Source organism: Trachypithecus francoisi, unplaced genomic scaffold (assembly GCF_009764315.1).
Source record: "Trachypithecus francoisi isolate TF-2019V2 unplaced genomic scaffold, Tfra_2.0 Lachesis_group1, whole genome shotgun sequence".
Lineage (NCBI taxonomy): Eukaryota > Metazoa > Chordata > Mammalia > Primates > Cercopithecidae > Trachypithecus > Trachypithecus francoisi.
In genome coordinates this window covers 7,270,231-7,294,312 of record NW_022681454.1, presented here as the reverse complement: position 1 = coordinate 7,294,312, position 24,082 = coordinate 7,270,231, and the positions used below count along the sequence as shown (strand labels likewise).

At 44.3% G+C, this 24,082-nt stretch overlaps 1 protein-coding gene across 2 annotated transcripts in view; it reads right to left on the bottom strand.

Annotated features, from left to right (window-relative positions):
• EVC2 (EvC ciliary complex subunit 2) overlaps positions 1–24,082 on the bottom strand; it is a 148,454-nt gene that overhangs the window by 57,671 nt on the left and 66,701 nt on the right. For both annotated transcript variants that reach the window (XM_033213720.1, XM_033213719.1), the window contains exons 10-14: positions 19,369–19,693; positions 10,253–10,492; positions 7,005–7,180; positions 4,568–4,727; positions 91–545 (exon numbers count right to left, since the gene is read on the bottom strand). In XM_033213720.1, the coding sequence (XP_033069611.1) occupies positions 91–545; positions 4,568–4,727; positions 7,005–7,180; positions 10,253–10,492; positions 19,369–19,693 (1,356 nt within the window). The remainder of the gene's footprint in view (positions 1–90; positions 546–4,567; positions 4,728–7,004; positions 7,181–10,252; positions 10,493–19,368; positions 19,694–24,082) is intronic.

Genomic DNA, 24,082 nt, shown 5'->3' with positions numbered 1-24,082 from the left:
ATGCTTGGCCATCCCCACAACCACAGGGCAGGAATCTCCCTGGCATTAGTGGGGTGGGGAGGGGTGATTAGGACGCGCAGGAGCACTCACATGAAGACCAGGTGCTCCCAGCGTCTCAGCTCCGCCTGCTCCTCTGTCGCGGCCTCAGGAGCATCGTCCTTCAGTCTCTGCCTCACGCTCTGGACACCCTCCTGGTCCCTGTTCCTCTCCTCCCCCTCCAGCTGCTCAGCCCGCACAGCCATCTCCTTGCCGTGCTCCTCCAGTATCTGCTGCAGGAAGAGCCAGGGCACGCTGCGCTTGAGTAGCTCCTGGGTCATGGCTGAGTTCTGCAGGCGCCGCAGCTCATCGGTGGCCTTCTCAAACAGTGAGAGGGTCAGGGCCCTGAGATCGTCCAGGGCAGCCTGGTCCAGATGCTCCTGCAGCTCCTCCAGGGCAGTGCCCTGCTCCTCCATCAGGCTCCTCCACTGGTGCAGGTACTGGCCGGCATCCTCAACCGCTTGGAAGGCCTCGCTGATGGAGAGCTGCTCCCTCCGCTGCTCCCTGTGCTGGAGTTTCAGAAAAGAAAATTAAGTGGGGGCGGGGCTTGTTGGGTATAGCCCTTTGGCTGAAACACTTTGGTGCAGGAGGCACAGAATGTTTATAGCCTTTGCCGCAACAATCTCACATTTGGAAAGTTATTCTGTTTATTATTTATTTATTTATTTATTTTTTAGATGGAATCTCGCTCTGTCACCCAGGTTGGAGTGCAGTGGTGCGATCTTGGCTCACTGCAACCTCCACCTCCTGGGTTCAAGCAATTCTTGTGCCTCAAACACCCAAGTAGTTGCAATTATAGGCACGTGCACCGTGATGCCAGGCTAATTTTTTAAAAAATTAATTTATTTTAAAATTTATTATTTATTTATTTGTTTTTGAGACAAGGTCTCCTTCTGTCACCCAGGCTGGAGTACAGTGGCACTACCTTGGCTCACTGCAACCTCCGTCTCCCAGGTTCAAGTGATTCTACTGCCTCAGCCTCCCCAGTAGCTGGGATTACAGGTGTGTTTCACCACACTCAGTTAATTTTTGTATTTTTTGTAGAGTTGGGGTTTCACCATGTTGGCCGAGCTCCTCTTGAACTTCTGACCTCAAGTGATCTACCCACCTCAGCCTCCTAAAGCGCTGGGATTACAGCTGTGAACCAATGCACCAGGTCTAGAAAGTTACTGTTTTTAAAAAAAAATACGGTAGAATCCTTATGTGTTCACCATTCATTAAACATGTATTTGTTGAGTAGGTAAAGTCCAGGAGACAGACCACCTGGGTTCCGGTCCTGGCACCCCCATTCACAAGCTGAGTGATCCAAAGCAGGTATTTTACCCTCTCTGTGCCTCCATTTCCCTATCTGATTGGTAAAATGGGGATAATAATAGGACCTCCCTTTCAGAATAGTTGTGAGGATTATATGAGTTACTTAACACACGTACAGCTCTTAGAAAAGTGCCTGACACAGTTTATGCCAATAAATATCTGTTAGTGTTATTACTATGTGCTAGGTACACAGGATCTGCAAGTTGTAATATCATAAAGGGGAAATCAAAAAGCTAAGATCATTGAGAGACAACTTAAATGAGGAGGTCAGCGAAGCTTTTAAGGAAGAAGATCTAAGTGAGACCTAGGGAAGGAGGTCTCATCTGAATCAGGTTAAGAAATGGGGAAAGAACTGTCCTGGGAGAAAGAACAGTTGGTGCAAAGGCCCCGTGGTGGGAAAAAAAAATTGAGATGCATAAAGATGTCCATTATGGTGCTCTTTATAACAGTGGGTCCACAGATAGTCTCAGCTCTATTTTTTTTTTTTTTTTTTTGAGACGGAGTCTGGCTCTGTGGCCCAGGCTGGAGTGCAGTGGTGCGATCTTGGCTCACTGCAAGCTCCGCCTCCCGGGTTCACACCATTCTCCTGCCTCAACCTTCTGAGAAGCTGGAACTACAGGCACCCACCACCACGCCCAGCTAATTTTTTGTATTTTTTAGTAGAGATGGGGTTTCATCATGTTAGCCAGGATGGTCTCAATCTCCTGACCTCGTGATCCGCCCACCTCGGCCTCCCAAAGTGCTGGGATCACAGGCGTGAGCCACCACACCCGGCCTCTCAGCTCTATTTTGAGAGAACATAAAATGCTCTTACAAAGTAAGAACTCAATAAATGTTAGCACCAACCATTATCATTAGTCACTCAAACCAGCACTCCTATTTCCTTGCCCATGCAGACATTACTAGTCTACCATAATCCATGTTTAAGGGTCCTGGTGACCAGAGAGTGTCAATTCATTCATTCTACAAATATGTATTGAGCACCTACCAGGTGTCAGGCAGTGTTCTCAACAGTGGGGATGCAACCTAAGTTTTTGCCTTCATGAAGCTACATCCTAATTCTGGGCCACTTGTAATGTTTATCAACAGTAGCTGCAAGAAATAATAGTCACAGAATCTCCTATAGGATGTGGAGTTCATCCTTCTTTCTAAACACTGACCTTCAGGCAAGACATTAGGGAAATGGAGCCCTGGGCCCCACTGTTTTAATCCCTTAACCAGTGGCTCAGAGATGAATGGTGTGATGCTCAAAGATGGGGTATGCATCAGTGATCAGGGTCAGAATCACGGCTTTCTGTTGGGTTCCAAACTTGGTAATAAAGAGCAGAGTTTCTATTGATCAAATTTGAAAGTTATTCTTCATCCCCTCCCTGCAAATCATACCAACCAACTACTTGGGTGTCACCCTGCATGCCCCATACATTCCCTGAATCTGTCCTTATCCCCTGTACTCAGGGGTCTGCGTCAGTTTAGGCCTTCATTTGCTCACACCTGGACAAGTACCAGAACCTCCCATGGGGTTTGTATTCCCAGGTTTCTCAACTCCATCTGACAAGGTGCTCACCTCAGCTTCCTAAATCACAGATCTGATGTCTCTCTCACCTCCTGAAGACCCTTCAACATTTCTCAGTATCCTTGGATGAAGGGTACCCCTTAGCCCAGCACACCATGCCCCCATTGACATGCTGCTGCATTCCCTTCTGGGGCCTACCCTAGTCCCTCTGCACACTCCAGCCTCATCATATTCTTAGAGTCCCTAAATACATGCCATGCATGCCACTTACTGATATTTGACCTTGACCACACACACACACAAACCCAGTGGTATCTCCCTCATAGGGTTAATGTAAAGATTAAACAAGATATCTTATATAACATGCTTAGCACAGTGCTAAGTAAGCACCCAATAAATGTTAGCACCTACCATCATCATTAGTCACTCAAACCAGTATCAGGAGAAGCCCACACCCAATATTCAACGTGGGTTCTTTTCTATTTCCCTAAGTGTCGTCTGGCCTGAGAAATAAAGGGAAAGAGTGCAAAAGAGAGAGATTTTAAAGCTGGGGGTCTGGGGGAGACATCACATGTCAGCAGGATCCGTGATGCCTCTTGAGCCGTAAAACCAGCAAGTTTTTGTTAGTGATTTTCAAAACAGGTGGGAGTGTATGAATAGGATGTGGGTCTCAGAGATCATATGCTTCACACGGTAATAAAATATCACAAAGCAAATGCAGGCAGGGCAAGATCACAGGACCACAGGATGGGGCGAAATTAAAATTGCTAATGAAGTTTCGGGCAGGCATTGTCATTGATAACATCTTACCAGGAGACAGGGTTTGAGAGCAGACAACCGGTCTGACCAAAATTTATTAGGTGGGAATTTCCTCATCCTAATAAGCCTGGGAGTGCTACGGGAGACCGGGGCTTATTTCATCCCTTTGTCTATAACCGTAAAAGATAGCTGCCCCCAAAGCGGCCATTTTAGAGGCCTACCCTCAGGGGTGCATTCTCTTTCTCAGGGATGTTCCTTGCTGATAAAAAGAATTCAGTGATAGTTCTCCTATTTGCTTTTGAAAGAAGAGAAATACAGCTCTGTTCTGTCCGGCTCACCGGCAGTCAGAGTTTAAGGTTATCTCCCTTGTTCCCAGAACATTGCTGTTATCCTGTTTTTTTCCCAAGGTGCCCCAGATTTCATATTGTTCAAGCACAAATGCTCTACAAACAATCTGTGCAGTTAATGCAATCCTCACAGGGTCCTGAGGCGGCACACATCCTCCTCAGCTTACAAAGATGACCGGATTAAGAGACTAAAGTAAAGACAAGCATAGGAAATCACAAGGGTATTGATTGGGGAAGTGATAAGTGTCCATGAAATCTTCACAATTATGTTCTTCTGCCGCGGCTTCAGCCGGTCCCTCTGTTTGGGGTCCCTGACTTCCTGCAACAAACCAGCACTCCTAATTCCCTTGTCCATGCAGACATTACTAGTCTACTATGATCCTCTGCTGTGCTTGGGCTGGATAAGAACTGTAGCATCCTGCTGAACACAGCATTCCAAAAAGTCGCTACCAATCAACAGTAGATGGCACATCATGGTGCCTGCCCAGCTGCCCTTCTGATCCTAGTGCACCAATGGCAATGTCTGGCACAGTACCTCCACTTGATAGGTATTAGAAAGTGCTTATGCAAAGAATAAATAGCATCATGCCTTATATACCTTTTGTAGTAACTCTCGTCTTCTCTTAATTATTAATTTTTGGTGGAGTTTTTTCTTTTCCTCCTTTAAGTCATTGTCCAATTTCTGCTTGATTGAAAAGACTTCCGTCTGAGCCCGCTCCAATAGCATTTCCATTTGGTCTTCATCCAGGTACCCTGCTCTAGATGGAAAGGATGTAAAGTTAGGAATGTGGTCTCCAAACTCACTTGTAGCTTAACTGCTATTGTGCCTGAGCATTCATCTCCATATTAGTTAGGTTTGAATCAGAAAATCTTTACCCTCCAGAAGAATTAGGAGAATGGGCAGCTAAGACATTACTAAAGTACTAGCAGCATAAGGGCAGAGAAAACACAAGAGAGACATTATTAGGGTGAAAGTGGGCAAGAGTTCTGGGAGAAAGTAACATTTGAGAGGACTACTCTGGTGCAGACAGAAGTTTCCAAGGGGAGATGGTGGATTAAAAATCCAGAAGAGCACAAAGTCGAAGAGGCAAAAGCAGGGAATCCTCTGCATGACAGTTAATTTTATGGACGAACTTGATGGGCCCAGATGAAATGTTCTTTCTGGGTGTGCTGTGAGGGTGTTTTCAGTGAAGGTCAGCATTTGAATCAGTGGACTCAATAAAGCAGACGGGCCTCCCCAGTGTGAGCCGGCATCATCCAATATGCTGAGGTCCTAAATAGAACACAGAGGCAGAGGAAAGAGGAATCTGTCCCTTTTTTTTTTTTTTTTTGCCTTACAGCTTACAGTGGGACCTCTCATCTCATCTTCTCCTGCCCTTGGACTGGGACTTACACCAGCAGCTCCCTCTGGTTCTCAGGCCTTCAGATTTGGACTGAATTACACCCTTAGCTTTCCTGGGTCTCCGGCTTGCGGGCAGCAGACAAGGGGATTTCTCAACCTCCATAATTGCTTGAGCTAGTTCCTATTTATATAGAAAGCTATTTGTATGGCAAGCTGGAAACAGCAGATGATGCTGTCTATATGTTTATATATCCTGTTGGTTCTGTTTCCCTGGCGCACCCTGACAAGTACATTCTGCTACTAGCATCACCACTATCATTCCTAGACTGCCTGCACCCCTGGGCTGAGTCCCCAGCTTGGCCCAGGGAAGACTCTCAATGGAGGTTCCTTGAAGGAATGAACAGGTGAAGGATAATTATATCTTTTAAAATAGAATTTGAAAAGAAGAGATGAAGCATCTTTCCCTAGTGACTGCTCACAACCAGCTGGTGGGCCCTTAATTTCAAGGCAAAGAACTGTTTCTTTCACTTGAGTGCAAATTAAAATCAGGAATGCCAAGTAAATTGCAGTGATAAATTCATTAGCATCTTTAGGTGAGGAGTGTTTGCATAATTTGCACCTTACCAAATCCTCATTAAACAGAGCAGGAGAGGGTCAAAGTCCCAATAAGGTTACTTAAGTAACAGAACCACAGTAAAACAACAGATCGTCATAAGAAAGCCATTTTATAGTCATGTCCCTATTCATTTCAGAGCTTCCTGTAACCTAAAAGAATAAATTTGGTTCTTTAAAATTAAGTCACCTCAAAGAATAGCTGAGAAGGAATGCTGGAGAGAGGCAAGGGATGGTACTTAGAACTCTGTGACACCACCATATACCTGACCACATGGAATCCCAGGTGCTGCTCAGAAAAGCCATTTGAAATACGAGACAAGCATCTCTGTGTTTGTACTTAGTGTCAAAGGTGAATGCAAGAGCCGGCTGTGTGCTAGATCTTAAAGAGAAGTAGGCTCTTCCATCACATGGTCGACGTGAGCCTCATCACTGATTTCTCCAGAATATGTTGTTGGGATTCTGCTTCAGAATAATCCTGTGTGGGGATGTGTAGCTACATCAAAATTGGCCATGAGGGGGGCTCATTATACAGTTGTCTAGACTATTACATATGCTTTTAAAATTCTGTAACACAAAGGATTTTACAAGATAATTATTCTTTAGAAATAATAAGTGAGGAGCAGTCAGCATATATGCTGAATAAACAGAAGTAGTGGGTCTTCAGTGAGGAAGGTTTGTGTCAGGCAGTTCATTTGTGCCATGGTGTGAATGTTACCTCCAAAACTTGAAATTTAATTGCCACTGTGACAGTATTAAGAGACGGGACTTTTACGAGATGATTAGGTCATGAGGGATCCACCCTCATGAATGGATTAATGCCATTTCTGTGTTAGTTATCACAGCAGTTTGACCCCCTTTTCTCTCTGTCTCACACATGCACTTCCTCCCACTTGATGCCTTTCTACCATGTTATGATGAAGTAAGAAGGCCCTCATTAGATCTTGAACTTCCCAGCCTCTAGAACTGTGAACCAAATATATCTGTCCTATTTATAAATTACTCAGTCTGTGGTATTCTGTCATAGCAGCAGAAAACAGACTAAGACAGTTTGCACTGTTAGGACAGTGTTGGGTGGTACCTCTCATGCTTCTGAATGAGGTGAGTCAGCTGGGCTGCAGCGGTGCTCAGAAGGCCCTGCACACGGGTCTCTGATGACTGGAGGTTCTGAACGAGATATTCCCTGTGGCCAAACCTTTTACTTAGATGATACCTCTTACTAGCCTGGAAAAAGTCCATTAACTCTTCTACATTCTCCTGTCAATAAAAAAAAAATCAAGAAAATATGCCTAATTAAAATTTAGAGCATAATCTTTCTAGACATTTAAAATATTATTTTTCCTTTTATAAGAAAAACACAAGAAAAGAAACATGAGAATTAACACCTTTAACTTCCCTGCCTATAACAAAGGCTTATGAGAAAATTACACACAAATAAGAAACGAGGGCTTTGAAAAGGTGCATTCTAGACCCAGATGGCAAAGAGTTATCAAAACAACTTTACTGCCCTGCGGAACATAAATTTCACTTATTTGCTTATCCTTCATCCATGCACACACCCCTCCCACCTGTGGAGTTCCCACAAGTGCTGAGCACCAGGAGGACGTGCTAAAGTTCTGGGATAAGTCAGCCATCAGCCCAACCCCAAGGAGCTCCCATCACCACAGAGAAGACAAGACCAGGGTGGGCACAAAGAAAGCAAGAAGGTTTTCCCTCAGCCTGCAAAATGAACAAAACCCAACCAAACACAGGAGACTAATAACCGAGCTAATGTGAGGTGTGTTCTCTGGACCTAACACTGGGCCAAGAGTGTTTCATGTCCCATCTAACTTAACCTAGGGAGACAGTACTATTATTCCCATTTCACAGATGAGGAAACTGAGTCCACATCAGACAAACGGCTGAGCAGGGATTTGAACTCAGCAGTCTAATTCCAGGACCTGTGCTCAAACATCGTAATAGGCTGCTTCCAAAAATCCCACTTTAACCAGAGGCATAGTAATTAGACCAGGAACATCCGTAGAACTACTCTGTGGACTGGCTTGGTTGTCCTTTTTCCATCTGTGGAAGTATCACCCATACAATGGATAACCAAAAGTGTCAACGCTTTGTTCAACGGGGAACATAGGAAGGCACAGACGTTCTCCTTTCCACGTAAGAGCTGTGACATCTCCACATCTCGACACTTGGGAATTAGCACCATCCAGTCGTTGAAAAGCTGCATGGTCAGTCAGGTGTGGCTTCACACACACTAGCATCTCCCTAAGAGCCACTGGCACCAGAATCCATACAATAGGAAGGTCGTGGCAATGTTCCTGTTCTCCACGGAATGGGATCCGTGCGTGTTGATTGATGGGTCGTAAGGAAATTCAGAATTGGCATCCTTAAATATTCTCATAGCTCTGGTCAAAAAAGCTTGTATGGCAGTACTGTTATCACCTGTGGAGTTACTTCTTCTGGCATAGTATCACTCACAATACCATGCATTCTTTTTAACTTGAGTGCTCTGGTATTGAGAGTCAGCCATTGCTCATCATGAGAGTAAAATGACAACAACTCTGTAAATATCTAAGTAATGCCATGATGTCTGAATACCAAGCTACGAATACGACAGAATTTGTGCTTTGTGTGCGTATATAAATCTAGGAAAAACCTAGATTAAATGGAGCAGGGAGCTCGTTCTCTTTATGTCCGGGGTGCCTTCTGGGAGTGGGAGGCTTGTGACGATTACTAGGTCTCCTCCTGGGACGGCCCTAATGTCTTAGTCCTCATGCACTCAACCTGGTGCTGGCTGCAGGTCCCTGGAGGATGGGCAGGGCCAGCCTTTGTCTTTGTCAGTAGTTGGGAGAATGCTGAGGACCTGCCCACAGATGCAGGGACGGCCGCCTGTGCCCGCACCTCCTCTGGATGTTCCAGTTCATCTTTCGCCACTGTCTTAGCAATGGAGTTAACAGAGCCTGGCTGTTAAGCCCTGATTCCCCCTAGGTGGACGTGACTCATTCTGCTATGGGTGGAGTCTGTCCTTCTAGTACAAATAGGGAATTTCACAGTGGGAAAATTAACCAGCAAGCCAATTTTCTGGAAAGATTTTCACTTATAAAGATAAAAATGAGATAGCAGTGTCCACTACATCAGAAAAAGCACTGCTCAAGAACCACAGTGATGCACTCATGACTGTGAACACATTACTGGACTGAGGAACGAATCCACTCCTGTGGACCTGACTCTGCCAGATGCTGCTCCAAGGCCTCCAGCACTATTCAAAGGTACCCTTGCTGTTTTAGAAACAGAGGTTGGCTCAAAACCTGGAAGAGGCAGCCTGTCTAAACAATGACCTTTGCATTTCTCAAACATCTTACTGACATTCGAGATAGAAAGTTCCACACAGTAAAATAAGAGTTTGCTCACAATCACCCTTACCATCAGCTACAGCAAGCTGTCAGCACCAGGGATAGTGCTGGAGCCAAACAACAAAGTGCATTCTTGTAAAGCAGTGATGTCACTCTGTGTGCCTGTGTGTGCATGCACTTGTGCACATAAAATACCTCACACAGGCCTCCTAAGAAATTCCATAGTGATGTGCACAGTTTCAGATAGACTGTTTTCACTACTGCCTAAGGAATTATTCTGTTGGACTAACAACATTCTCACTCAAGCTGACATGCAAAAATACACAAATCTCTCCAAGTAAATCCAGGCACAGATACTAAACCCTACATGTACATCGATACATGCACACATACATGCATATATATATATATATATACACATATGTATTTATTTTGAGACAGCGTCTGGTTTTGTCACCTAGGCTGGAGCGCAGTGGTGCTATCATGGCTCACTGCAGCCTCAACCTCCTGGACTCAAGCAATCCTCCCATCTTGGCCTCCCAAAGTGCTGGGAGCCACCAAGCCTGGCCTATATTTATTGTCCACTGCTGTATACATTAAACATATGTTACGCCAAGCACTAACTTTCCATGAGTCAGCTCATCAAATGTTCATCACACCCTTGTGAGTGTAGACATTCTATCACACTCATCTTATAGGTGAGGAAACTCAAAGAAGCGAGGTAACTTGCTCAAGTTCACGCAGTAGACCGGTGGTGGAACTGAAATTCGAATCCAGGTTAGCCTGAGTTCAAGACCTGTACTCCAAGCCACCATTTTCCCTGCTTACTGGAAACCCACACACCAAGAAATAGAAGAGAAAGCTCACTAGTGCACAGTACAAAGGAGAGGCAGGACTGAACTCTGAGAGAGGAGACACTTACTGAAACAATTCAAAAAAATTACTTTTCTATCACACCCAGGCTGATCTGAGGCATTACCTGTATTTTAGAATAATTTTGCAGCAGCGTTTTAGCTGCCTCTGGCTTCAATTCCCCTTTGAAAATAGCACTTTTTATCTGGGTAAAAAAGATACGGTGCAGTTCGTTTCTCTGGAAAACAGCTAGCTGTCTGTGAGCTTTGGCAAAGTCTTCTTCTTGCTGCAAAGCGAGAGACTTCCTCAAGTGCTCCTGTTCCAGGCCATGGAGGGTCCGCAGAAGGCTGTTGCACTCTACAGCAGACTGGAGAGAAGAGAGGGAGCGCGTGAGAAACTAACACACTGAACATGCACCTACATGTGCATGCAATGCAATGTGTACAGGCACATGTGCACACACAACGTGTACATGAACACACAGGTGCACGTACATATGCATTACAATATATACACACATGCACATGCAGTATGCGCATGCATATCTGCGCACATGCACACACGCAATGTGTAATGCAATGTACACACATGCAATATGCACATGCACACATGTGCACACACACAAGGCACAAGTACACACAAGTACATGTGCACACACAGCATATACACACACAGCAAAAGCAACGTGCACACACAGACACACACACAGTACCAAGCTGACAATAATGAGGTTACTAAGCCCTGGAATATGCTGTTCCAACCTGTCCTCCCCTGTTATCTAAATGTTTTCTCTAATAATCTTAAAGCAGAATATTTGCAGGGGTGGAAATGTGCAAATCAAACTGCTAGAAAATAGCCTGTAAAAAATGGAAATTTTTTTTTTAATGGAAATCTCTTCACTATCAATGGATCATGCTGTCAGGCTCACAAGATTATTTCCCCTGTCTTTCATTCTCAATTTCGCTGAAGAGAAAAATACCAGCAATCAGGCCCAAGTGGAGATCCTTTGGGTAAGGAGAAGCAAAAGAGGCGTTAAGAAATGGCTGCTTGGATGTCTGCATAGTATGAGGTCCTGCCTGAGGAAAGAAAGGAAGCTTACCTTTCTTACTCAGCTCCTGATGTATTTGCATACAGCCTCCCCGCAATTTCTCAGTAAGACTCACGCCCTCAGAGGGAGCGGTTCTTCACTCCACATGGGTAGGTGGGATTCTAGAATAGATCCTGAGTCCCAGTCCCCAGTACACACGCCACATAAATTCCCTCCCTTTGAGCATGGGAATAAATCTGATTAAGTCACTCCTTGTGGTTGGTTTATATTATACGGCAAAGCTGAGGGTGTCCTGATGATGTCATTAAGGTCACTAATCAGTTGACTTTGAATTAATCAAAACGAAGACTCTTCTGAGTGGGCCTGACTCCTTAAAAGCACTGGAGCCTTCCTAAAGACACAGACCCTCTCCCGCTGGCTTTGAAGAACCAAACAGCCATGCTGTAAACTGTCTACGTAGAAGGGAAACTTCTAGGAGCTGAGGGCCTCAGTCTTGTACCCACAAAGAAGTGAAGTCTGCAAACAGCTTGAATGAGCTTGGACCAGGACCCCAAGCTCCAGAGAGGAATGCAGCCCAGCCAAGACCTTGATTGCCAGCCTGCAGCACCCTGAGCATAGGTCACAGTGAAGCTGTGCCCGGACTCCTGACCATGGACACTGAGACAATGTTACTCAATGTGTGTGGTTGATTAGGCAGGAATAGAAAACGGACACCCTCCATTTTATAGGAGAAGAAACACAAGCTCAGAGAAGGGAAGAACTTTCCCAGATTCTCACTCATGCTCAGCAGGGGAGGAAGAGTGTTGAAAGCAAGTGTTCAGGCTCCAAGGTCTGAAACCACACAGGCAGTGACAGTGGAGCTTGTTGGCGAAGCGAAGGCAGGGAAAGGCTTACGCGTGCAGGAGGCGTGGGTACAGCCATCCCAAACGGCCAAGAGAGGCCTGGCCTTGGGAAGCAGGCAGGTGCGGCATCATGCCATAGCTGGGCTGAGCAGAGGCCCAGGGAAGGCAGAAGGGGCTCCAGTGCAGAGGGCAAGGGCCAGAGCTCCCTCAGGCTAAACAAGGTCGGAATGCTCTATCACCCACCGGAATTCTCTGGTTGCAGTAAATAGCATCACCTGCTCCCCAATTTCCCAAGTCGCAGACCTGCTCACCTCCACTTCCAATAACTCACAGAAGCTCATAAAGGTGATACGCTGATCTCTAGCTTTCTCTGTCTCTCCAGCCCCTTTTACTTACTGTTTGATTTGTTCAGAATCTGGGCCAGAAAGAGAAACATTATTTAGAGCCTTCCAAAGAGGTCCAAGGGCCACCACATGGCTTCCCCTGCCCCGCGGGTGCTCACAGCAAAGCCTAGTGGATGACAGCAGGGGCTACAAGGCTATAAGTCAAAGATTTTTATGTGCATCCTCTTGGCAACTCTATCAGGATCCATGCCCATACTAATGGTTTGCCTTACCCCTCAAAGAACAATTCAGTCTTTTTAAAAAGCTGATTTCATAACAAAGGATTAGATTCGACAAAATGAGTCACTCTATTACAGAGAAATGGTATTCACAACTGACTTGATCTAAATCAAAGGATGCAATTCACCAACAGCCAGGAGGGTGTCAGGACCCTGGGTCTGGGCACCGCAGCGGCATCCTCTACGAACGACTAATCGGTGCCAGTTATGTCGGTTCATCCATCAAAGTGACCTTTTCTGGACAGTATAGAATTTGACAAGTCGCAAACTTCAATTTATTCTAATTAACAGAAATGTAATATGGGGTAATTTTCATTTAGCTTCTCACAGACAAGATAAAAAGCAGACACACACAAATCCTAAAATAAAACTTTGGGGCCTTTTTTTAGAATTATATGTCTGCAGAAGAATAAAGTATGAGGCAATAATGTATTTGTCCCATAGTAAAACACTCTCTAAAATACATGTGGACAGGACTCCCATGCCCACTCCGAATGGGAGTTCAGAGCCTTGCAGATGCTAGTTCCACCCCTGACCTAGTTCGACCTCCTGTGGCAGAGATGAGAAAACTAAGCCCTAAAGCAGGAGAGGCACACCCCCGGGCCTGCCAAGTAGGGGAGGTCATGTTTGCAAACTAGTGAGGCTGCCTGATGTGACAGGCACTAGGAAGTACTGGGGACTGGGGCAAAGAGCAAGCTCTGCCTGTAGGGGCAGCCTCTATCCCGTCCACCAAAGGGCACTGCAGGAATACGGACATAACACAGCTCAGTCTTCCCATCCTTTAGTTGGAAATCTGGGTTTTCTTATATAAAAGTTTATATTTTAAATATTGTCAACAAATGTGTTTTTTTTTTTTTTTTTTTTGAGATAGAGTCTCACTCTTCCACCCAGGCTGGAGTGAAAGTGCCGCGATCTTGGCTCACTGCAACCTACGCCCTCCGGGTTCAAGTGATTCTCCTGCCTCAGCCTCCCGAGTGGCTGGGATTATAGGCGTCCACCACCATGCCCAGCTAATTGTTGTATTTTTAGTAGAGACAGGATTTCACCATGTTGGCCAGGCTGGTCTCAAACACCTAACCTCAGGTAATCCACCTGCCTCGGCCTCCCAAAGTGATGGGATTACCACACCTGGCCACAAATGGGCATTATAAAGGAATGTGAAAGTAATGATTGCTCACCCCCAACATCTTATTGAACTTCTCAATAAAACAGACTTCAGTGAGATAAGGCACATGTATCCTATGGTTTCCAACACCTAGAAAAGCAAGTGTCCCATGGAGGGAGTGTCCCATGGAGGAAGTCAGGGGGATAAACCTGAAGGGAGGGTACAGAAGTTCCAGTGTGAGAAAGCACAGGCCTGCATCAGGCTGGCTGGAGCAGCTGCTGTGCATAATATTGACTCTACAGCATCACAAAGTGAAATCCCGCTCAAAAGCCTTGACTGTGCTGTCATACTCTCCGTACTCAACTTAGCAAGACAGGCATATTGTAAAAATATTTTATAAAAACAAATAATCAGAAACGGTGAAAATGTCAGAATTCTTGTGCTGAAGGAATCTCTTCCTTTAGGACAAAGACTCACACAGAGGGGTTAGAAAGCCTCAGGCAGCCCAGGACAAGACATCTGCTGGGCCTCCTCTTTAAGTGGCAGAAAAGCAGCGGGGAGAGCCTGGGTAGAGAAGACGAACCCCAGAGGAAGGACCCAGCTCTGAACTGGATGCAGGAAGCTGGACTGCCAGTCACTTCCCCTCCGGGCTTCGGTTTGCCCACCTTCAAGTAGAAAGAGTTCACATTCTGTGTTCTACGCCACGGGCATCTTTAAAAATTACATTCAGTTATGAATCATAGTAAACCCTTGTCCAGGGCTGACTCTGTGCCGAGCAATGATTGAGGTACTATATGATAATTAACTTACTTATTCTCACAACAGCCCTCTAAGACCTCAGGCTTCATGATTATCCCTGTCTTAAGGATGGGGAAAGGAGACCCAGGATGACTGGGCAATGTGCCTACTGGAGGAAAAGAATGAGGAAATAATCCCCAGCTACCTGCCATCTGCGCCTATATCCCCCAATACTCTCCCCAGGACTTCTCAATGGAGAAATGCTTTGAGAACTATAAGGCATTATATACGCATTTAAATATTATAATATGAACACATTTCAGCTCTCCACTAATTACAGTCAGCTCTCTGTATCTGTGGGTTCTGCATCCATGGATATAACCACCTGCAGGTCAAAAATTTCTGTGTATTGAACATATACAGACTTTTTTTTTCTTGTTGTTATTCCCTAAACAGCACAGAACTATTTTTTTATACAGCACTTATATAAACTATTTATAACAACATTTATATCATATTAAGTATTAAAAGTAATAGAGATGATTTAAAGTATACAGGAGCATTTGTGTATGTTATGTGCAAATTCGATACCATTTTATAACAGAGACTTGAGAATTTGTGGATTTGGGTATCCATAGGGGCGGGATGGTGGGGAGGGTCCTGGAACCAATGCTTCCTGGGTACCGAGGGAGGGATGACTGTACTTTACTCAGTACTGTACTAAACTTTACTCAGGAAAGCTGACACTGCTCCTTTGCTTTTCTTTTTTAAAACCAATTCTTGGCCGGGCGCGGTGGCTCAAGCCTGTAATCCCAGCACTTTGGGAGGCCGAGACGGGCGGATCACGAGGTCAGGAGATCGAGACCATCCTGGCTAACACGGTGAAACCCCGTCTCTACTAAAAATACAAAAACTAGCCGGGCGAGGTGGCGGGCGCCTGTAGTCCCAGCTGCTGTGGAGGCTGAGGCAGGAGAATGGCTTAAACCCGGAGGCGGAGCTTGCAGTGAGCTGAGATCTGGCCACTGCACTCCAGTCCAGGCGACAGAGCGAGACTCCGCCTCAAAAAAAAAAAAAAAAAAAAAAAAAAAAAAAAAAAAAAAACCAATTCTTGGTGGAATAATACATCCAAAATATTTTTATGTATTTTTTTAAAACCAATTCTTGGTGGAATAATACATCCAAAATATTTTTATGTATTTTATTTAAAGATGACTATAACACATGATGGATAATTATAAAGTAGTCTGTGGTTTTGTGAGATGGAATCACTTGCATGGACTGGAAGGAAACTAGTTCTATTAAATTCTGCAGCTCAGATACTATTTCTGGAAACAGACTGGTTCAAATAAGGTGGCTGCTTGTCTTTGAACAGGGTGACCTAGGAAATCTAGAGTGATGATGCCCACCCACTGCATGCTGGTGGGCAAGGTGGTGTGGGTGGGAGAGAGGCTGCAGAAAAGTCATGGAGAATACAGGGGTCAGGAAGCCCTGAGGAGGAGAGGGACTGTGTGACAGACGGGAGCAGGGCACAGTCCCAGCATCCTGTCCTCACACTCTCCACATAAAAAAGCACTGCCCCAGGCAGTCTTTTGATAGCAAAGGCACTAGAAACATTCTAGATGCCCCATAGGATGGGTTCACATGGGGCACACAGCAGAGGGATGTAACCTCCACTGCAGGAGGGGGCAGTGTGCACAGTGGTTGGGGGCGTGCTGCCGGACATGCAGCTGACTGGCCTCAGGTTGGTGAACCTTCCCCAGCTCAGTTTCCCCACCTGTCAAAGTGAGATCCTCTCAGTCCCTACCTCACTGAGTTGTTGTGAACAATAAAGAGATGGTCAATGGGATGTGCTTAGAACAATGCCAGACACACCGTGCATGCTAAGGAAGAATGAGCTGTTATTTTTATACATCATATTTTGTAAGAGTATTTAATAAAATCAGCAAATGTGTATACTGTGATGTAAAGTGAAAACAAGAAACATATATAATTATACAAACTGCATAATCCTTACTTTGTAAAAATAAATGGATAAAGCAAAAGGCTAAAATGTATGCTGGCACCTGAGGGCAGCTGTGAAGGCGGCCTGAGCCATCCCTGTATCTCCAGGGTTGGGTATACAGTAGGAACTCAATAATGGGCCGAATGAATGATCCTCTGCCATTGAGTGGCGGGATGGGCTTCCCTTTTTTTTTTTTTTTTCCAGGGCTTTTTCTTTTTCAGCTTTGAATTTGAAATCAGATAGGCTTTCTGTAAGGGGCCATATTTTAGACTTTGCGATCTGAAGTCTCTGTTACGTATTCTTCTTTTTGTTTGTGTGTTTGATTTTTAAAACTCTTTAAAAACGTAAAAAACATACTCAACTTGTGGGCCATACAAACACAAGCTGGGCAAGATTGGGCTTGTGGGTCCTTGTTTGCTGACTGCTGCCTTAAAGCACTGTCCAGGCCTCCCTTGTTAAGCATGTACTATTTTTAAAGGTAAAAAAATTGGCCATGCATGGTGGCTCATGCCTGTAATTCCAGGACTTTGGGAGGCCAAGATGGGTGGATCATCTGCGGTCAGGAGTTCGAGACCAGTGTGGCCAATATGGCGAAACCCTGTCTCTACTAAAAATACCAAAATTAGCTGGGCATGGTGGCGGGCGCCTGGAATCCCAGCTACTCGGGAGGCTGAGGCAAGAGAACCACTTGAGCCCAGGAGGTGGAGGTTGCAGTGAGCCAAGACTGCACCACTGCACTCCAGTCTGGGTAACAGAGTGAGACTCTATCTCAAAAATCAACAACAAAAAAAATTGTAACAGATTCTGGAAGGAATCAAAAGAGAGATAATGGGATCATTTAGGGGCTGAATCACCGAACAGTGCATTCAATACATTCTTCCTAAGGGCCCGGCTCAAGGATGCGTGATGTTGACCAGCCCAGTCATAGAGCATCAGAGGGCAGTGTCGGCGAGGGAGGCTGCAGTGGACTGAATGGTGACACTCCCACCCCCCAAAAAAGGTATGTCTAGATCCTAACCTCAGGACCTTATTTGGAATAAGGGTCTTTCCACATGAAATTAATTTAAGATCTTATTAGATCATCCTGGATTATTTAGGTAGGACCTAAATTCAATGACAAATGTCCTTATAAGAGACAGGAGATGAGAGGGTTACCTGGGAAAAGGCCACAGGAAGACAGAGCAAAGATTCAAGTGATGCAGCTACAACCCCAGGAACACCTGGAGCCACCAGAAGCTGAACCAAACATGGAAGGATCCTACTGACAACTAGATTTTGGTCTTCTGGCCTCCAGAACTATTATATAACAGAATGAATTTCTGTTGTTTTAAGCCACTAAATTTGTGGTGATTTATTACTGCAGCCACAGGAAACTAGGACAGGAGAGCCAAAGAGTACACAAGCCACACCCTAAAATGAGATGGTTCTGAAGGCAAGCGAGGCCCCAGGAGCAAGGGAGCAGATGCGGGCAGGACAGTGAGGACTTCGCCCCTTTTCTTTACTGCTCATCCCACATCTGACCACAGATGACCATCTGTGAGTCACGAGCTGTTAACAAGAGAGCTGTAGATGGCCACGGTCTGCGGAAGGGAAGCTGAGTTCAGAAGCTTGTTCTTAAGTAGTTGGAAGCCCTCCCTAGGGGAGTAAATGTTCAGAACAGGATTTGCAGGCTCAGGTCACATGAACTGAATAAGCCATCTCTTTCACAGAGGAAAACAGAAAGCAGGTTTGATTTGGTACATTCAGGAAAAACTCTAGTTCTTTCAAGGCAGCAACTGACATAACTTTTGGAAAAACAAGAGCTGATTTCTGAGCAATCTGGGCCAGCCCTGGGAAGGCTGAGTGATGAGAACTCCAGCTGAGCACTGTGAGCTGAGAGCCTTCTGCAGCCCATGGGCGCCGGGCAGCTGCTTTTCCTACATTGCTTCTCCCACCCACCCTGAGAGGTGGTTGCCATTAGGCTTGTAGTGCCTAATTAAGGCCTTCAGGAGCAGAGCTGGAATGTACTAGACTGTGAGTCCAGGTTTTTCTGACTCTAGAGCCTGTGCTGGAGAGAACTGTAACCTAACAGGCTATAGTCCAGAGGGGGACACATGCACTCTGACATCACAACTTTCTGTGAACCATGCCCTCTACAGACGTGCTCTGCTATGAATGAAGCCTTTCTTCTCTACCCATGAATTCTACAGCACTGTGAACATACCTCTATTAAAACATGACTGAATAAAGTCTCATTTTTTATGTGTACAGATTTTTTTCATAAGACTATGAACTTCTTGAAAGGAAGAACCATGTCTCATTGTTCCCTATACCTTCACTGCCTAACCCAATGCCTGATGGACAGTAAGTAATCAACACATTTTTGCTAATGAATTCTGGATAGATGGATGGGTAGATGAGTGATAATGGGCAGACAGGTGGATGGGTAGATGGATGGAAGCATGGGTGAATGGGTAAATGGATGAGTGGATGGGTAGATGGCTGGATGGGGAATGAGTGGATGGGTAGATGGATGGTTGGATGGGTGATGGGTGGCATGGATGGGAGGGTGAATGGATAAATGAGTAGGTGGATAAATGAACAGATAGATGGATGTGTAGATAGACAGATGGGTGAAAGAGTGGGTGGATGGATGGACAGGTGCATAGATGAATGGATGAGTGGGTGGATGGATGAGTGGGTGAATGGGTGGATGGATAGATGATGATGGATGGATGGTGGGAATGGTTGCATGAATGAATGAAAGGGTGAATAGACGAATGGGTGGATGGTTGGATGGGTGATAGGTAGATGCATGGAGGAGGCAAATGGACAGATGAGTGGGTAGATAGATAAATGACAAATCCCTGAGAGAAAGGGAACGCCTTCCTTTCAGACCTGTCTTACCCTCTCACTAGCACGTTTCAGCAGCTCTTCTGCTTCCTCCATTGCCACCATCTCTCTCTGGTACTGGTTTTCCATCTTCTTTCTTGTTTCCAGGTCACATTCAGCTGTCAATGCCACCATCTTCCGATCGTACTCCTCTTGTATTTCATTTTCCAGCAACATAAACTGCTTTTTGAAAACATCACTCATTTTTCTCTCTACTTGGGGTGAGAGGTGGCCACTGTTGGTGAGATTTTTCAGTAGAAGGGCAATGATATCCTTGCTGATTTGTGTTCGACAAGCCTCCAGATCTGCATCTGCCCGATTCAGGGTTGCAATCTCCAACCTGGCAAACACAAAAACCAAAAGAATTCCATTACATGAAATTGCAACAGAAACCAAAGGTCTTTCAAAGCTCTGAGGTTTTAAATTATGTGTAGGCAAGGGCTTTCTTTGTCCTCCTTTTCTTCCTTTCCCCACTCACCTCTGCTTCATCCAATTATTGAAGGCCATTAGCTGACTCGTAGTAAATTTGTAAGGTACCACATGATGTACAAAGGAATGTATAAGACATGTTTTTGTCAACAAGTAACAAGTCAACAATGACAAGGAAACCAAGGGAAAAATGGATAGCTAATATATTTGGAGGATTTAAAAATAGTTTATTTTACTTTTCTTCCCATTAAAAATTAATTTATGGACATGACTACTACATGTAATGTCATATCCTGGATGGAATCCCAGAGCAGAAAAAAGGACATTAGATTAAAAACTATGAAAATCTGAATAAAGCATGGACTTTGATAACAACTGATACATGATCACACTGTATCAACATTGGTTTGTTAATTTTAACAAATGTAACATAATAATAGAAAATGTTAATAACAGGGGAACCTGGGTGCAGGATATATGGGAATTATCTGTATTATCTTCTCAATGTTTTTGTAAATCTAAAACTGCTCTAAAAATAAAGTCTACTTGAAAATATGTATGAGGCAGTTCACAGAGTCACAGTGTTCTGAAACTTGACTGGTGGTAGTTGCAAAACTGTATACACTTCCAGTAACACATCAGACTGTACTCTTAAAATGTGTGAATTTTATGATATGTTAATCATGCCTCTATAAAGCTAAGAAAAGCTACATAGGAAAAAAGTTAATTTATGTTCATGGTAAAAATAAGTCTGGAAAATAAAGACAAATAGAAAAAGATTTCGTTCACTGTGAATCCATCATTCAATCAGAACTAATGAAGGCATTTTGTTATTTTATTATTATTACTTTTTATTTTAAGTTCTGGGATACATGTGCTGAACGTGCAGGTTTGTTATATAGGTTTACATGTGCCATGGTGGTTGCTGCACCTATCAACCCGTCATCAAGGTTTTAAGCCCTTCAGACATTAGCTATTTGTCTTAATGCTCTTCCTTCTCTCACCCCTGACAGGTCCTGCTATGTGATGTTCCCCTCCCTGTGTCCATATGTTCTCACTGTTCAACTCCCACTTATGAGTGAGAACATGCAGTATTTGGTTTTCTGTTTCTGTGTTAGTTTGCTGAGGATGAGCGTTTCCAGCTTCATCCATGCCCCTGCAAAGCATATAAACTCATTATTTTTTATGGCTGTATAGTATTCCATAGTGTACATATGCCACATTTTCTTCATCCAGTCTATCATTGATGGGCATGTGGGTTGGTTCCAAGTCCTTGCTATTGTAAATAGTGCCGCATGTCTTTACAGTAGAAGGTCATGATTCAATTCAAACTAATGAAGACATTTTGTCATATTTCCTTCCAGCCTTTTTTCTATGCATATTTTTTCATAAATGTCCACTATTTACACAGATGCATGCAGGTACAATTTTATCCTTTTTTTCCAATTAACATTGCTATTTTCCAATTAACATTGTTATAGATATCTTCCAGTGGTATTTAAAAACTAAATGCCTCTTCATAAGGGTTGCAAAATATTTTGTCATGTGATACAGCACCATTCAATGACCATTCTTCTATTGTTGCACATTTGCATTACTTGCAAATTTCAAAATCTAAAATAATCCTGAAGCAAATCACTTTTTACAGAGCTCTTGATATTCACAATCATTTCCTCAGTACGGATTCCCACGAGAGGAATTGCTGGGTCAGATGTCAGCGACATCCATAAGTCTCCTGGCACATCCAGACAAACTGCTTTCCAGAAGAGACCCCCAGCCATACATCAGGATCCTCACACTTAGCCCCACCCTCCACCATGTCAAACATCTTTGATAATCTGAATGGTGTACGACTGTAAAAATTCAAGGGTTTTAAGAAAACTATGACAAAATTTGCAAGGGCTTCAGTATATGACTTCCACATTAACCAGGTTCAAAACTCGTCAATATTGACCAATCTTGTTGTCTCTACTGCCTTTCATGTTTGAGCAATTTAAAGCAAATCTCAGATCTGTCATTTTACCTATAAACACCTCACCGTGCTTCTTTAACTGTCAAGGAGTTATACGTAGACAGACCGATCAACAGACAGATAGATGTGTGTATGTCTATGTATCGAGTAACTTGTCTGCATGAATATGTACATGCATATCTACTTTACCTAACCTTGTTGCTAAAGAGTGGTAAAATATACTACCCCAAAATGTGGTGTTCTGACATACTGACTATTTTCAGCTAAAGATGCCTCCAAAGACAAACAAACTAGCTAGTACCAGATCACTCTGAGCTTCAGCCTGTTTCTTTTTTTTTTGAGACTGAGTCTCACTTTGTTGCCCAGGCTGGAGTGCAGCGGTGCAATCTTGGCTCACTGCAAGCTCTGCCTCCCGGGTTCACGCCATTCTCCTGCCTCAGCCTCCCGAGTAGTTGGGACCAGGACCTTCTTTCAGAGAGTTGGCCTGTCACCACGCCCAGCTAATTTTTTGTATTTTTTAGTAGAGACAGGGTTTCACCGTGTTAGCCAGGATGGTCTCGATCTCCTGACCTCGCGATCCACCCGCCTCGGCCTCCCAAAGTGCTAGGATTACAGGCATGAGCCACCGCGCCTGGTCCAACCTGTTTCTTAAAAGTAGAGGGATGAAGTTCCCACATGAAGGATGCCATCCCTATATTGGAAGGAAAGCAACATTCTTACCATCAAGCATGAAAAGTTGAGACCAAGATAATTCTATAAAAATAGATCTTGGTAAAATAATTCTTACCCGCCTTTAGCCTCATCACATAATTTAGTTGTTTTTTCACAACGTGCTATTCTTTGTCCAACTCAACATATTACCATTCACCTCTAACCACGTCTTTGGGTCTTCATTTCCTTACGCAGGCTCCAGTGTCATGTCAAACTTATATTAAATTTGCATGTTGTTTTCCTGTTAATCTATCTCTTGTCAATTTAATTCTCAGGCCCAGCTGGGACCCCTAAGAGGGCAGAGGTAGGGTGTGACTCCCTACACCTGTCATTATTATATATAAAATATTTAAAACAGGCCGGGTGCAGTGGCTTACACCTATAATCCCAGTACTTTGGGAGGCCAAGGTGAGTGGATCAACTGAGGCCAGGAGTTCAAGACCAGCCTGGCCAATATGGTGAAATCTCGTGTTCACTAAAACTACAAAAATTAGCCAGGTGTGGTAGCAAGCGCCTGTAACCCCAGCTACTCGGGTGGCTGAGGCGGGGGTTGCAGTGGGCCAAGACTTGGCCACGGCACTCCAGCCTGGGCAACAGGGGCGAGACTGTCTCAAAATAAAAAAAAAATTAAAACAATCCCAATAAGGAGAAATGTCTAGTTATCTGTCATTATTCAGACTACCTCAAGTGTCTCAAAATGTCTTTTTACAACTGAACATTTAATTCAAGAACCAAACAAAATCCCATAATGCCAGTTAAGTTTCCTTTATTCTAGAACATTCTGGCCTTCCATCCAGCATTGATGTATTAGGGAAGTCAGGCCTCTACCCTGCAGAATGTCCCATGTTCTGGATTTGACCAGTTGCTTCCATGGGTGTCACTGTACCTCTCTCTATTCCCTGTATTTCCTGTAAACTAACAGTTAGATCGAAGATCTTTATTCAATTGGTTTTACTTCTTTTTTTGAGTGACCTTTAAAAATTGAGACAAAATATAAATATATAGTTTACCATCTTTCTTTTTTTTTTTAGGCAGAGTTTCACTCTGTTGCCAGGCGAGAGCGCCGTGGTGTGATCTCCGCTCACTGCAACCTCCACCTCCCAGGTTCAAGCGATTCTCCTGCCTCAGCCTCCTGAGTAGCTGGGACGACAGGCGCCCGCCACCACGCCCAGCTAATTTTTGCATTTTTAGTAGAGACAGGGTTTCACCATGTTGGCCAGGTAGTTTCGATCTCTTAACCTTGTGATCTGCCCACCTCGGCCTCCCAAAGTGCTGGGATTACAGGTGTGAGCTGCCACGTCCGGCCACCATCTTTTCTTTAAGTGTGCAGTTCAGTGGTAATAAATATATTTTATTTATATTCTTGCTTTCCTTCATCTAAACCTACCCCTTCCCATGCCTGGGCTCCAGTAACCACTATCCTATTCTATACCTTCACAAGGTCCACTTTTTTAGCTCTCACATATGAGTGAGAACATGCGATATCTGTCTTTCTGTGACTGGCTTATTTCACCTGACATAATGACCTCTAGGTCCATCTATGTTGCTTCAGATAATAGGAATTTGTTCTTTTTTATGGTTGAAAAACATTCCATTGTGTATTTATACCATATTTTC